Source organism: Phodopus roborovskii, unplaced genomic scaffold (assembly GCF_943737965.1).
Source record: "Phodopus roborovskii unplaced genomic scaffold, PHOROB, whole genome shotgun sequence".
Classification (NCBI taxonomy): Eukaryota; Metazoa; Chordata; class Mammalia; order Rodentia; family Cricetidae; genus Phodopus; species Phodopus roborovskii.
The window spans coordinates 16,487,020-16,502,150 of record NW_026126636.1 but is presented as its reverse complement, the minus strand read 5'-3'; the positions used below and the strand labels follow the sequence as shown (position 1 = coordinate 16,502,150).

Genomic DNA, 15,131 nt, shown 5'->3' with positions numbered 1-15,131 from the left:
GTGGATCTCTCACAGGAGGAATGGGAATGTCTAGACTGTGCTCAGAGAGCTTTGTACATGGATGTGATGCTGGAGAATTACAACAATCTAGTCTTTGTGGGTAAGAATGTTCTTCTATAGTCCCTGATTTATCCTTTGTTTTTCCTATTTTGTGTATATATAAACTCTTTGAACTTTCTAGAGACTCCTAGCACTAAGGGAAATTCTAGTTATTAGCATAACTTCTTGATGATATTTCCTTTACATTTTTCTGTTTTCTCTAGAAGAGTGACCAGTGTTGTATCTCCACCTCTCTTAAATAGTATTGAAGGAAAAATTTTAAAAATTGTACATTCAGGGCATGGGACTATATAACAGTACACATAATAATTGGAATATTTTGATTTTGCTATTATTTTAAAGACTCATTTTCTTATTTTTAAAAAAATTCAGAATGTTATAAGTACAGAAAGAGCTGTTGATTGTGAGAATGTTATTCTTTTATTAATTTAAGTTTTGAGATATGGTCTCAATGTGAAAAATTTCTTTCCACCTCCTCATGCCTTAAAACACCATGGAGAATTCAAAGGGTACCAACTGCCACAGCATGATTTTAATCCTAGCATTGTTGGATACTAAAGAGGGTATTTTGAGTTCTATCTTACCCTGGGTTATATTAAGCTTCTAGCTCTTCAATACTTCACAATGTGACTCTGAAAACCATAAGAAAATAGAGGGTCATTCTTCATATGATCTTTTAGAGAGGTCCTTTGTCAAGGTTTATTGTTTAATCACCCACTTGTCCTGTCTCCTGCCAGGTACAATGTTTAGATAAGAATGAGTGGCCTATTTTGGTTCCTGTGGTTTGGTATATATCAGATTGGAGGTTCTGATGAGTTTCCATTTAATGATTGTGAATTAGAAAATGCCTTTGCTGAAAGCTTAATTCCTGAAAATCTCTTGTTTGCATGCCTCAGAAAACATTAGTTATTGAATCTCTTACTCGTGTATTAATCCATGTTTTCCATAATTGTATTATTTTTCCAGAGAACCATTGCACATGTGGTAAATATGAGAAGATATTGGATCAAGGCACAAAGCATGTTGCCCATAATCATGTGACTGTCCAAGAGAAGCGTTTTCAGTGTAATGACCTTGGCAAAGTTATTCATGAATCTGCTCAAAGTATACCATATGACAGAAATGGCATTGCAGAAAACTGCAAGAAGGACAGATTTGCTTACCACAGAGAAGGCAGTGTAGAATTATTACATATAAACAGACATCCAAGTTGGAACACTGGAGAAGAACCTTACATGTACAAAGAATGTGTAAACTCTTTTGATTTCTGTTCCATCATTAGTCAACACCAAGGAATCCATACAACAAAGAATGGACACAATAATATAGAGTATGATGAATCTTTTGACTCTAAACATAAATTAATGCTGAATCAAACCAATAGTAGAAGGAATCCATACCAATGCAGGAAATGTGGAAAATGCTTCAAGTTTTACTCAAGCCTCAGTAGACATCAGAGAGCTCATACTACAGAGAAATCCTGTAAATGTACAAAATGTGGTAAATCCTTTCTGCATTTGTCTCAACTCAAAGTACATTGCAAAATCCACTGTGGGGAGAAACCCTACAAATGTACAGAATGTGGTAAGTGCTTTTTTCATGCATCAGACTTAGAAAGACATTACAGCTTCCACAGTGTAGAGAATACTTACACATACAGTGATTGTGGCAAATCTTTTGTCTGCTGCTCAAGTCGTACAAAACATTGGAAAAATGGAGGAGAGAAACGTTTTGAACTTAAACAATATACTAGGACACACCTTGAATACCCTTGTAGAACCTATACAGGTGAGAAACTTTACATGTGTAATGAATTTGAGAAACCATTTACTGAGAAAGGAAGTCTTAGAACTCATCGGAGAATACATACAGGAGAGAAACCTTACAAATGCAGTGAATGTGACAAATCCTTTACCCAGAAAGGCAGTCTTAGAATTCATCAGAGAATACATACAGGAGAGAAACTTTACAAATGTAGTGAATGTGAGAAGCTCTTTATCTGTGTCTCTCATCTTAGAAGTCATAGGAGAATACATACAGGAGACAAACCTTATAAATGTAGTGAATGTGACAAATACTTTACCCGTGGTTCAGCTCTTACAAGACATCAGAAGATTCACACAGGACTGAAACCTTACAAATGTAGTGAATGTGACAAATCCTTTACAAGGAAATTCTATCTTAGAACTCATCAGAGAATGCATACTGGAGAGAAACCTTACAAATGTAGTGAATGTGACAAATACTTTACTCATGCCTCAGATCTTAGAAGACATCAGAAAATTCATACAGGAGAGAAACTTTACAAATGTAGTGAATGTGAGAATCTCTTTATCTGTGTCTCTCATCTTAGAAGTCATCAGAGAATACATACAGGAGAGAAACCTTACAAATGTATTCAATGTGAGAAATCCTTTAGTCATAGTTCAGACCTTAGAAGACACCAGAAAAGTCATACAGGAGAGAAACCTTACAAATGTAGTGAATGTGACAAATCCTTTACAAGGAAATTCTATCTTAGAACTCATCAGAGAATCCATACTGGAGAGAAACCTTATAAATGTAGTGAATGTGACAAATACTTTACCCATGCCTCAGATCTTAGAAGACATCAGAAAATTCATACAGGAGATAAACCCTACAAGTGTAGTGAATGTGACAAATCCTTTACCCAGAAAAGCAGTCTTACAACTCACCAGAGAATTCATACAGGAGAGAGACCTTATAAGTGTAGTGAATGTGACAAATCCTTTGTGAGTAAATTCTATCTCAGAACTCATCAGAGAATACATACAGGAGAGAAACCTTACAAATGTAGTGAATGTGACAAATTCTTTACGAGAAAATTTTATCTCAGAACTCATCAGAGAATACATACAGTAGAGAAACCTTACAAATGTAGTGAATGAAGCAAATCCTTTACCAACAGCTCCGTGAGAAATTTTATAAATGTAGTGAACGTGACATAGTGTTTACCGAGAAATGCAATCTTGGAGCTCATCAGAGAATCCATTCAGGAGAAAAGCCTTACCAATGTAGTAAATGTAAGAAATCTTTCATCCAGAAAGCCAACTGAAGAACACATCAAAGAATTCATATGAGAGACTCTTTACAAATATAATGTATGCAGAGTAGTCTTTACCTGCTTTCCAAGTCTAAGAAATCACCCGAAAATTCATAACTGGAATTAAAATTTTCCATAGGAAATTATAAGGATAGTCTTTATCCAAGCTCTGTTCTTAGCTACACTTGATGCATCATACTAGAGAATCATTTTGAACATGAGAAACTTGTAAAAACCTTTAATAGTGTTTACTCTTGCAAAACGAGGTTATGTTAATGCAAATTCTGAAAATGTGACAATGTAGGAGAATTTTCATTAACTTTTTACTTGTTCATCCTCAAATACTTCATAATGAAGAAACCTGAGGAACATGCTATTGTGTAACAGTTTCCTAGAGACTCAGTTGATCCACTCTGAAGGGAAGCTAAATAAGGCAGGACATAGAGCTTGAAGGTCTAAAGAGCTTCAAGACATCCCAGAAACTAGCAAGATTCATTATGTTTCACTCAAGTGAAGAGATTCAGACAAATCATGCCACTTAGAAGAGGATTCGTCAACTTAACTCATCAGGACTGGATGCTCTTTAACCTGTAGATATGCCTATGGGTGCTCTGGGTACATAACATTCACTAGGTGTATGCCATGGATTTTAATGATGGAAACCATCTTTATGTACCTTTTGCTCTATAGTCCTGTAAGGCAAATAAAGCTGACTGGCTTAACAAGCTACACTTGGTTCTGTTTTCAGTTCCCAGATGCGTGTGTGCATGTGTGCACGTGTGTATGTATGTATGTTGCCAGGAAAAATGTTTCATGAGATGAGTGTTGAACCCATTAATTGTTCCTCCATATTTGTAAACAGAAAATTGATATTACAGCAGCTGTTCTCATCATGAGAGTTGAAACACCTATGGGTGTTAAACTATCCTTTCACATGGCTGGCTATGACCATAGAAAAACTGATTCCTGGTGGTCTTAGTAACTGAGATACTGTTCCTCTTTCCATCTCCAGATGGGTTAGTCTACATGCAGATATGCCCACATATAAACACCTGGAACTATATTAAAGGGATTGCATCATTAAGGACCTGGAATGAAGGCATTTCAGTCAAGTAAAGTAGTGAAGATTGTGCTCACTGCTCCAGGCATACTGCCATAGTAGTTAGGTAAGCAAAATGAACTCTATATAAATAAAATGTAGAGGCTTTGGGAACCTGAGAATGCTACTCTCTTTGCATTTTAGGAGGGGTGATATAGAGGTGTGCAAAAATGACATGAAAATTCAGCTACAAAACTGTTACTGAAAAATGTCATGCAAACTGGGCTGTTTCATCCATGGCTCTGAACTCATACTAATACCCCATGTTTTAACCAAACTCCAACCACCCTCCGAAAATGCTACCCATGGGCAAATACTACAGACCATAGTGATGTCCTCATGTCCTGTGGTACATAATCACCCTGCTCTGCAAGCCCCAAGAAGTGAATTTCAACTTACTTTGCTAAATCCTTCAAACAATGCTAATATTGAAGATATCCCAGAATATACATCATGAAGCAAAACTCAATAAATGACTTAGCTAGTCACATGTCTTCAGCATTATGTCATGTGTGAAACTATGAAGATTTAAAGAGATAATCTATAAAAAGACAAAATATACAAGTTCATAGACACTTAGAGATCCCCAAAAGTGTGCTGGAAAACCAATTTGAACTACTGAGGAAATATGAAAAAGTGTCTAAGCTCAAAGCATTATATTAGAATTTTGATACTAAAACCAGAAAGACTCAGAAATTTTAGATTTTAGAAAAGGTAGTGTGTAACACTGAGCAAATCCATATCACTACACAATTTCTTTAGATTTCAATTGAAGAAGAAAGTCATATTCACGGGAAAACATTTTTTTAAGAATATTTTGGTGTTCTCAGCAATGGATTTTGTTTAAAAAAAAAAAAGCCCCTGATTAGTGCAATCTTTAATAAATTCAGACTCCTGTTTTCAAATGAGTGAAGATAATTTCTGTCACTTGTCCTGTGTCCGGGATGTTCAACCTTAGCAAGCATTGGGAAGTTAGGTTTCTATACTGGTTGTTAACAATCTGGAGATGACAACAAGTTGGAAAGACTCTGGGGTTTTCAATTGCAAGTGTTCAATGTTTTGAAACCCCTCTGCTTAGTCACCTTTAGGTCGTTATCCTACTTCACTGATTTCCAGTGTCATTTTAAATCTGTAAACTTGTGCACAATGAAAAGCATTTCACCTTGTACCCCTTACACTGCGTTGTTTTCTTCATTTTGTAACTTTTTATACACATGCCTTCTCTAATTCGACACAGCAAGTGTGTGGAAAGCGGCTGGACTCCCCTTATCCCTATCCCGACCACACAGGTGGGATAGCAGTTTGTTGAAAAGTACAGTGCATGGGTGCTGATTCTTTGGGCCTCTATCTTCTTTTCGGTCGACTTGTTTGTCTCTCGAATTGTCTTCGCTGCTGGGCGGTCACTGACCTGAACCAGCTGCAGTAGATTTCGAAAGTTCTGTTGAGAAATCTCTTAAATATATCATTTCAACTAGCTTGCTGATTTCTATCATCCCCAAATTGTTGCCTCTCCATTTTTAATCGAGCTGCAGGAGAAAGAGGATGATCTGCACCTGGGAAGCGGAAGTGAGCAGGAAGTGGGACCCTGCTTCACATCTTAATGGCGTGCCCCAGGAACCCACACCTCCACAGAGGCTCCAAGGTTCCACAGCCTCCCAAACAGCGCCACCAGCTGGTGATAAAGTGTCCAAACAAGTGAGTTTGTGGGAGGTGTTTCACTTTCAAACCACAGTTAGCAAGCAGTCTCTCTACTGCTGAGCTACACGGTCCCATATGCTCTTTCTCACACCATCTGTGAAAAAGATAAAACATGTGTCAGTAAGGTTTCCATTACTGTAACAAAATATCTGAGGTAACCAAGTTATGAAGAAGGAAGGTTTGTTTATGTCAGTCTGGGATGGTTTCAGTCTGTGCCTAGTTGGTATCATTGCTTTGGGCTTCTGGTGGTCTAGCACAACATGGACCAATAACATGTTTTAGTGAAGACCTTCACCCCATAGCGGTGGACCAAAATGAAGATATAAGGATTCCCCCAAGTCCCTTCAAGAATGTCCTGGTGACCTGACAGCCCCCACTAAACCCCATATTTCTCCACCACTGTTTGGTGGGATGCACTGCTGGAAAATAGAACAATTTTTAGAGTTCTCCATTTTGTCTTCATTAGGATTTTTTAAAATTTGAACAAGTAAAATAACCTAATAAAACATTTTCCAACACTGTTTCATTTCTCCAGAATATAAACACTTGATGTTTTCTGACATTCAATCATCTCTCAAGAGCTTTCACAAGTTTCTCATGACCATAATCATTCTCGTGTGGAGCCTTAAGTGGCCTCTGAAGAGAGAGAGCTCTGGATACAATATATGCTACATTATTACTATGGAAAGTTTTCCTCCACTATGAATTAGCAGATGTTTTCCAACACCTGAGACCTGGATATAGTATTTACCACATTCACTGTATTTGTGAGGTATAGCATGGTAAATAAGAATCTGGAAAATGATAGGCTGATGGATGTTTGAGGGGAGAAATCACTTACACCAGAAACAGATGACTGCCACAGATTCCCAACCCAAGGATGCCTCTGGATGCTGTCTCCAACCAGGAAGCTAGAGAGTGAGCTGCAGTCTGGGACTCCAGACCTAGCCCCCCCAGGTCATGCCTGCACCTGTCCCTACTGCCCAATGGGTGTGATCAGTGTTGTTCTTAGAAATCTCTTCTGTGCTACTATGATTAAACCTCCACCTTAAACTCCTCTTTGATTTAGTTTCTCCTCATTTCTGTGACCCCTCTCTCATTTTGAAATAATTGGAACTTTTTATGACTACAAATGCATCAGCCTTAAAGATAGTGGACAACTTATTACTTTTTGTGACTTGTTTGCAAGAAATGCTTTGTGACCCCAAGAATATATCCTTATACCCTTTCTATTGCCAAAGTATTGCTGTATAAAAATTGTGGATTTCTGTAACTCAGGGTAGAAGAATAAAGAGCATGCATGATTCCAGTAGCAACCATGCGTTCCTCTATTACCTCTTAGATTAGATGCTTTCTAAATTCCTTTTGCTAAGCTGTAGCCTCTGACATGAACCCTGGGAGGTAGTTTTTGAGCTTGATTCACAAGCTACCAAAAAGAACTAGTTCAAATTCCAAGATATTTGTAATTGCTATAATAGCAAGAGAACCATGTTTGCGAACAAGAGATATGCAAATCTTCTTCCAGATTATTCTGCCATAAATATCTCGGCAACTGTAAGATAAATGAAAAGGATACTGATTAGATTTGGTTTGTTGATATCCTAGCTTTTCCTTCTCCCGGGGTCCTGGGCAACCTGGCCCTGTTCCTTCTCCCTACTCCTCTCCTCCTGTCCGGGTGGTTTCTCCTCAGCAACTGCCTTCACAACAGCCTTCACCTGGGCCTGTGCCTTCTCCTTAGGGAAACTTTCCTGGTCATGTGGCCTCTCTAGTCCTCCGGGTTTCTCCCCGCCTCCAGGATTGCTTTTCTCCGAGTGACAAATTAAATGTTATTTTTGTTATACTGTATGTATATTTCTATGCTTGTTTGGGGTATTATGTTTATACAACTCATTTAAAAATATAATGTATAATTATGCAGATTAGCCAGGTGTTGGTGGCACATACCTTTAATCCCAGTACTGGGGAGGCAGAGGCAGGCAGATCTCTGTGAGTTCGAGGCCAGCCTGGTCTACAGAACTAGTTCCAGGCCAGGCTCCAAAGCAAGACAGAGAAGGCCTGTCTTGAAAAACCAAAAAAAAAAAAAAAAAAGGAAAAAGAAATGCAGATTAATAGTCATCTGTAACAGTCAAACTTACTGTCACATTAGGTATGTCTTCAAGGTGATAAACATATGTTTAGATAGATGGTCTTCAAATACTTCGACGGCATAGAGAATATAGCATTTAATATGTTTAATAACCTAAGGCTTTTCTTGATATCGAGACATGTCTCCTCCTGGCAGCACCAATCTACTTCACAGAAGGTAATGGGTGTCAAAGAAACTCCGCAGGGAGCTTGTTTTCTTTGTGCCAAAAGCTACCCATTAGGGCAAAAAACTACCTTTGCCTCAATTGCTGACAAAATTCTATCCAAACTGGATCAGCAGGACAAAAGAAACTGACTGCCAAACTTTCCCAAGGCAAGGTAGGATAATACTTCCAAATTCCCTGCTTCTTAAAAAAAAATCTGTCAGTTATACTAGCCTGTAGGTCAAATTTGGATGCTCCAACCTTACAGAAGAACTTAGGGTGACTGTTCAGATGGCCAAATGTCACTGTCAATAGGTAGCATTTCACCTTTCTGGGGTCTTTGGCAGAGTTGAAGACTAGGTAGTCATAGGTTTCTTTAGCAATGATAGAAGGTAAATTAGGTATAAAACTTTAGATTCACTAAGATAAAATAGATAATAGAATATTTTCTCTAATTTTGCCAAATACAAATGTACTGGATATTATAACTGTAATTCTTACTGTTTTGTTGTAAATAATTTTGGTGTGATAATTAGGGAGTGTTGTAACTTAGAAAAAAAAAAGTACCACAAGAAAAAGGGACAGTAAAAGGGGGGAAGAAAAGGGCGGAGAGTGGCCTCTGGGGACAGGAACAGCAGCAGAAGAGAAAAGAGGGGATTAGACAGGCAACACGCAGAGAGAAATGACAGAGAAACAGAGGGAAATGGGAGGAAAGGGGAACGTAGTGAATATGCACAGGTGGTGCTCTTAGTGGCTGTAGCTGAGGATGTATCCTGTCAGAACACCAAGGGCAGACCAATACAGATGCCTGAATACTAACAGGGAAGGCAGCTGGAATGTGAAAAAAAATTCTCTCACTCTTCCATACCTCACCATATTTTTGCCCACCATATATTTGCCACGATAGTGCCAGGATGCCTGTTGCCACAAGGTTCCCGGTGGTTCCATGGTTTCTCTTCAAAGTCCAGGGAGGAGAGTTCCTTGCAGGAGCATGGATCTTTTCCTGCTCAGTCTTAGTGGCTCTCAGCATGCTCATGTTTTCTCATTGTGGTCCACGGTGGAGAGCCAGGAAAATTTATTTCTATAACACAATGTAGAGCAGCTTCTTTTTTGAATAGAATATGGAATGCACTTAACTGCTTTAAGTATTGGGCTAACAAAATGAGCTATAACAACACGTATTTTAGGAGCTAGGTATGGATTTGGTGAGCCTTCAATTTTAGCATTTGACAGGCAGAATGTGAAGGTGGGTTTCAGAGATACCATGACTAAGACAACTCTTATAAAAGGAAACATTGATTTGTGGGCTTGCTTAATTTCAGAAGGTTAATTTATGATCAAAAGGACAGGATTTATGGTGGCAGATGGGGTTGAAGCTTAAAACTACACCTTCTAATCCTTCCCAAAAAATCCGATAACTGGGGACCAAGCATTCAAATACTTAAGAACATGGGGGCCTTTCACATTTAAACTAGGACATTCCACACCTGACCCACAAAGGCCGATGGCAGTACCTAATGAAAAATGCATTCAGTAGAACCTCAAAAATCCCTATAGTCTGTCACAGTTTCAACTTCATTTCAGGGCCCTATTCTGAGACTTAAGTCAATCTCTTAACTGTAACCCTCCATAAAAAGAAAACATGCTTCCAACATACAAAAGAACAGAATATGCATTATTATCATTGTAAAATGGAGGCACAAGGTTATAGCAGAGGCAGGCAGATCTACGTGAGGTGGAAGCCAATCTACTCTCCAGAGTACAAGCCAGCCTGTCTCAGCAAGAAAGAAACAGGAAAAACAAAAAACAAGAAATTAAAGGTATATCCTCTACATTGATTGCCTCTTCTTCTCCTCCTCCTTTTTTTTTTTTTTTCCAAGACAGGGTTTCTTTGTATTGTTTGGAGCTTGTCCTGGAACTAGCTCTGTAGACCAGGCTGACCTCAAGCTCACAAAGATTTGCTTGCCTCTCCCTCCCAAGTGCTGGGATTAAATGCGTGCACCACCAATGCTGGGCTTCTCTACATTGATTTTAAATTCTCTAAAATGTACCTTTCAGTGCAGTGATAGCACGAATATTAGGAGACCGACTGTATTGGTTTGAATAAAAATTTTCCCATTGGCTTATGTATTTGAACTCAAAGTCCTCAGTCACAATGTTTTGAGACTGGTAGTTGCTGGAGCATTGTTGAATATTTTATGGCATTGGTGGATGACTCAGAGGGGGGAAAAAGTTACAAGTCTCTTCATATTTCTCTCTCCATCCTTAGTAGTGGACTCTTTTACTTTTTGAACCATTCACCAAAATAATCTCTTCCTTACATAAATGTCCGTGGTCAGGGAAATGAACTTTTTCCAGAAACATGGACTTCTTCACTGACATCGGTGAACAATTTACAGAAAAGTAGAATAAGAAGAGACTTGGTGTCTTTAATTTTAATAATATTATAACACCCTAGAATCACAGATGATGGAAGGAAAATGTGGCTTGCTCTTGCCATAAGATAGTTGTGTGGATGAGGAGATGCAGATTGCATCTCTGGCTTTCCTTTTTGCCAATTTTTTTTCACAGTGATGATGGGTGTGTTACAAGTGAAGTTTTTGTCTCAGGAGCTGTTCTGTTCAATGCTCTGTCTTATGTTCTCAATAAATAGATTACAATTTTCTCCTCATTTTGTGTTATTTTTAGAAAAGGTGTAAGCACTGCTCTCTTTGCCTTTGTATTGCATCATGTGGAATATATTAGTAGGAAAGGTCTAAAGAGTATTGACTTGGTGCTGCACATCAACCACCACTTTTCAAGCATAAATGAATGTCCCACTTAATTTGGAGGAAGAAGACTGCTTCCACCCTGTGTTTTTCCTCTCCCTGAAGCTACATACTACATATGTAGAAATTCAATACAGCTGTGGCGACATATCTCCTTCTTTACAATGAAGTTTTAAGTATGAGTGTTCATATGCATTTTTTTTGGTTTGTTTGTTTTTGTTTTGCTTTGTTTTTGGTTTTTGTTTTGCTTTGTTTTTTGAGACAGAGGTTTCTGTATTGTTATAGTGCCTGTCCTGGAACACGTTCTATAAATAAGGCTGGCCTCAAAATCACGAAATCCACCTGCCTCTGCCTCCTGAGTGCTGGGACCATCTGCATATTTTTTTGTGTACACTTCATGATATATTATGCACCTGGACTCCTGTGGTAGTCACCAAACCCGTCACATTGTATTCAGGTACTATAGTGAGCTGCTATGTGAAGCTACTTCATGGATTTAACAACCCACACATTCACCTTTTCAATAACAAATGGGAAATTCTTTCACCTTTTAATTATATTTATGTCTGTTACTACTTTTTTTCTTTAAATATGCCTAATGTCCTTTTTACAAGAAGCAGATTGAAAGCCAAGATGCTGACCCATTAAACCTACTACTCTCGGCTCTTGTTTGAGCTGGCCAGTGAGCAGCACTCATCACAGTTGGCACATATCTTTTGTTTCCCACTGATATTATCTTAAAACCAGTCTTTTGCCAGGAATCTCCATGATACAGTGTTCTGTCTGCATATTTACCTGCACACCAGAAGAGGGCACCAGATCTCATGATAGATGAATTAAACTCAGGACCTCTGGAAAAGCATTCAGTGCTCTTAACCTCTGAGCCATCTCTCCAGCCACTACTGAGTTTCTTATAATGGAATAAAAGTAAAAAGAAATAACCAAACAAACAAAAAACAAAAAAGTCTTATACCTGCCAAAAGGATCATCATGAAGAACACACAAAGTACCCTGTGATATTCCTTTCTCTTCTCAGGGTCTAACTTGGTGAGATATGAGACTCATTTACACTGAGCTCACAAAAGTGCAACACATACACACACACACACCTGTTCACAACAAATGGGATCTGAAAACAGAACCAAGTGTAACTTGTTGAGCCAATCATCTTTATTTGTCTTTCTTACAGAAATATGGGGGAGGGGTGCTTTACCAGAGCAAAATTCAACCAGCATGGGACACACCTAATGAATATTGGATACACAGAGCAAACATAGGAATATCTACAGGTTAAAGAGTATCCAGGTTTGGTGACTCAATTTGCCAAATCTTCTAAGGGGTATGCTTTGTCTGACTTTCTTCATTTGAGTGAAGCACACTGAATCCTGTCAGTTTCAGGTATTTCTTGAAGTTATTTTGAGTGATGTATTTCTGGCCTTAATCAGCTTCCTCTCAGGGTGGATCACTTCAGTCTCTAGGAAACTGTTACACAAGAGCATTTTTTTTTCAGTCTTCTCTGTGTTAACTTCATTATGAAGTATGTGAGGTTGAACAAGTAAAAGGTTTAAAGCAAAATTTCCTACATTGTCACATATTTATAATTTCCCTCAACATAACCTCTTGGTTTCCAAGATTAAACGTTTTAAAGAATTTCACAAGTTTCGCCTGTTCATAATGTGTCTACAGTGTGAAGCTTCAAGTGTAGCTAAGGACAGAGCTTGGACAAAGCACATGACAAAGTTTCCCATGGAAACTTTTCTCCCCAGGTATTAATTTTCAGGTGTTTTCTTAGACTTGAGAGACAAGTAAAGATACGACATTCATAAGGTTTCTCTCCTATGAATTCTTTGATGTGTTCTAAGGTTGGCTTTCTGAATAAAAGATTTCTCACACTGACTACATTTGTAAGGCTTTTCTCCTGAATGAATTCTCTGATGAGCTCTAAGATTAAACTTCTGGGAAAAGGATTTGCCACATTCGCTACACTGGTAAGGCTTCTCTCCTGTATGTATTCTCTGATGAGTTCTAAGATAGAATTTCCTGATAAAGGATTTGTCACATTCACTGCAATTGTAAGGTTTCTCTCCGGTATGTATTCTCTGATGAGTTCTAAGACTGCCCTTCTGGGTAAAGGATTTGTTACATTCACTGCATTTGTAAGGTTTAACTCCTGTATGAACTTTCTGATGTCTTCTAAGATCTGCACCATGGATGAAGGATTTCTCACATTCACTACATTTGTAAAGTTTCTCTCCTGTATGTATTCTCTGATGTCTTCTAAGATGAGAGCCACAGGTAAAGAGATTCTCACATTCACAACATTTGTAAGGTTTCTCTCCTGTATGTATTCTCTGATGACTTCTAAGATTGCTTTTCTGAGTAAATGATTTATCACACTCACTACACTTGTAAGGTTTCTCTCCTGTATGTATTCGCTGATGAGTTCTAAGATAGAATTTCCTGGTAAAGGATCTGTCACATTCATTACACTTGTATGGTTTCTCTCCTGTATGTATTCTCTGATGAGTTCTAAGACTTACATTCTGGGTAAAGGATTTCTCACATTCATTACATTTGTATGGTTTGTCCCCTGTGTGGATTCTCTGATGTCTTTTAAGACCTGAAAATGTATAAAGGGATTTGCCACATTCATTACATATATAAAGTTTTTCCCCTGTGTAGGTTCTACCATGGTATTCAAGGTGTGACCATGTATAGAACACTCTAGTACCTTGCTTACATTCAGGAAGCCTCTCCCATCCACTAGTTTTCTGATGTTTTATAAGACCTGTACAGCAGATAAAGGATTTGCCACAAACACTATATTTGTAAGTATGCTCTTCAGTGTGGAATCTGTAATGTCTTTCCAGGTGTGATGCATGAAAAAAGCACTTACCACATTCAGTACATTTGTAAGGTTTTTCTCCAGAATGGATCTTGTAATGAACTTTGAGATGGGACATATACAGAAAAGATTTACTACATTTTGTACATTTATAAGATTTCTTTATAGTATGAGCTCTCTGATGTTTACTGAGGCTTGAGTACATCTTGAACCATTTCCCACATTTCTTGCATTGCTGTGGCTTCTTTGCACTAGTGGCTCTCACTGTGAGTACACATTTAGAGTCAAAACTTTTACCATACTCTGTATTTTTGTGTTCTTCTTTTCCTGTGTGGAGTCTTTGATTTTGACTAGTGATGGAACACAAATCTAAAAAGTTTACACTTTCTCTGTATTTGTAAGGTTCTTCTCCAGTGTCCTCACTTTTATGTCTGTCTGTGTTTAATGATTCAACAGAGGCGTCTCTGTGGTTAAAAAACCAGTCCTCGCAGTTTTCTGCAATGTCCTTTCTGTCATATGGTGTACTTTCAGAAGATTCATGAATAACTTTTCCAAGTCCATTATATTGGGAATGCTTTTCTTGGATATCCATATGACCCTGGACAATGTGCTTTGTACCTTGATCCATAACCGTCTCATATTTACCACATATGCAATGGTTCTCTGGAAAATTAATACAGTTAGGGATAATAGCAATTAATGCATGAGTAAAAGATTCAATTAACTGATGATTTCTAAGACATGAAAACAAGAGATTCCCAGGTATTAAATTTTCATCAAAGTCATTTTGTGATTCACAATCATTAAATGCAAGCTCATAAGAACTTCCACTCTGATATATATGAAGCCACACAAAACAATAATATGCCTTTCATTCTTATATGAAAACTGTACCCTGCAGAAGGTAGGACACATGAGAGAACAAGCAATAAAGAACTTTGACAAAGGAGTTCTCTGAAGGATCATATGAAGAATGTGACTCTTAAGATTCTTGTTCATGATTCTGAGAGAGTCACACTGGGAAGCATTGCTGAGCTATGAGCTCAGTATGTAACACAGGGTGATATGGAATTCAACACACCCTCTTCCTTTAGTATCTAAAGTACTAGGATTCATGCAGTGACAGTTAGTTACTTTTGAATTCTCCATGGTGTTTTGAGGCATGAGGAAGTGGTAAGAAAACTTCCACATTGAGACCATATCTCAAAAATTAAATAAAAAAACTACATTCTCAAAAACCAACATGTGGTGATATATTGTTTATGTTTAAATAAAGCTTGCCTGAACATCAGCATGCAAAGCTAGCCAT

At 38.0% G+C, this 15,131-nt stretch overlaps 3 protein-coding genes across 6 annotated transcripts in view; 1 reads left to right on the top strand and 2 right to left on the bottom strand.

Annotated features, from left to right (window-relative positions):
* The window catches only part of LOC127238813 (zinc finger protein OZF-like), a 300,203-nt gene that overhangs the window by 46,144 nt on the left and 238,928 nt on the right, over positions 1–15,131 (bottom strand). The window lies entirely within an intron of this gene.
* The window catches only part of LOC127238804 (zinc finger protein 345), a 250,649-nt gene that overhangs the window by 153,114 nt on the left and 82,404 nt on the right, over positions 1–15,131 (top strand). The window lies entirely within an intron of this gene.
* LOC127238811 (zinc finger protein 54-like) overlaps positions 12,126–15,131 on the bottom strand; it is a 59,930-nt gene continuing 56,924 nt past the window's right edge. The window contains 2 exon segments of the mRNA XM_051207552.1: positions 12,126–12,815; positions 12,817–14,485. Coding sequence (XP_051063509.1) covers positions 12,683–12,815; positions 12,817–14,485 — 1,802 coding nt within the window. The 3' untranslated portion in view covers positions 12,126–12,682.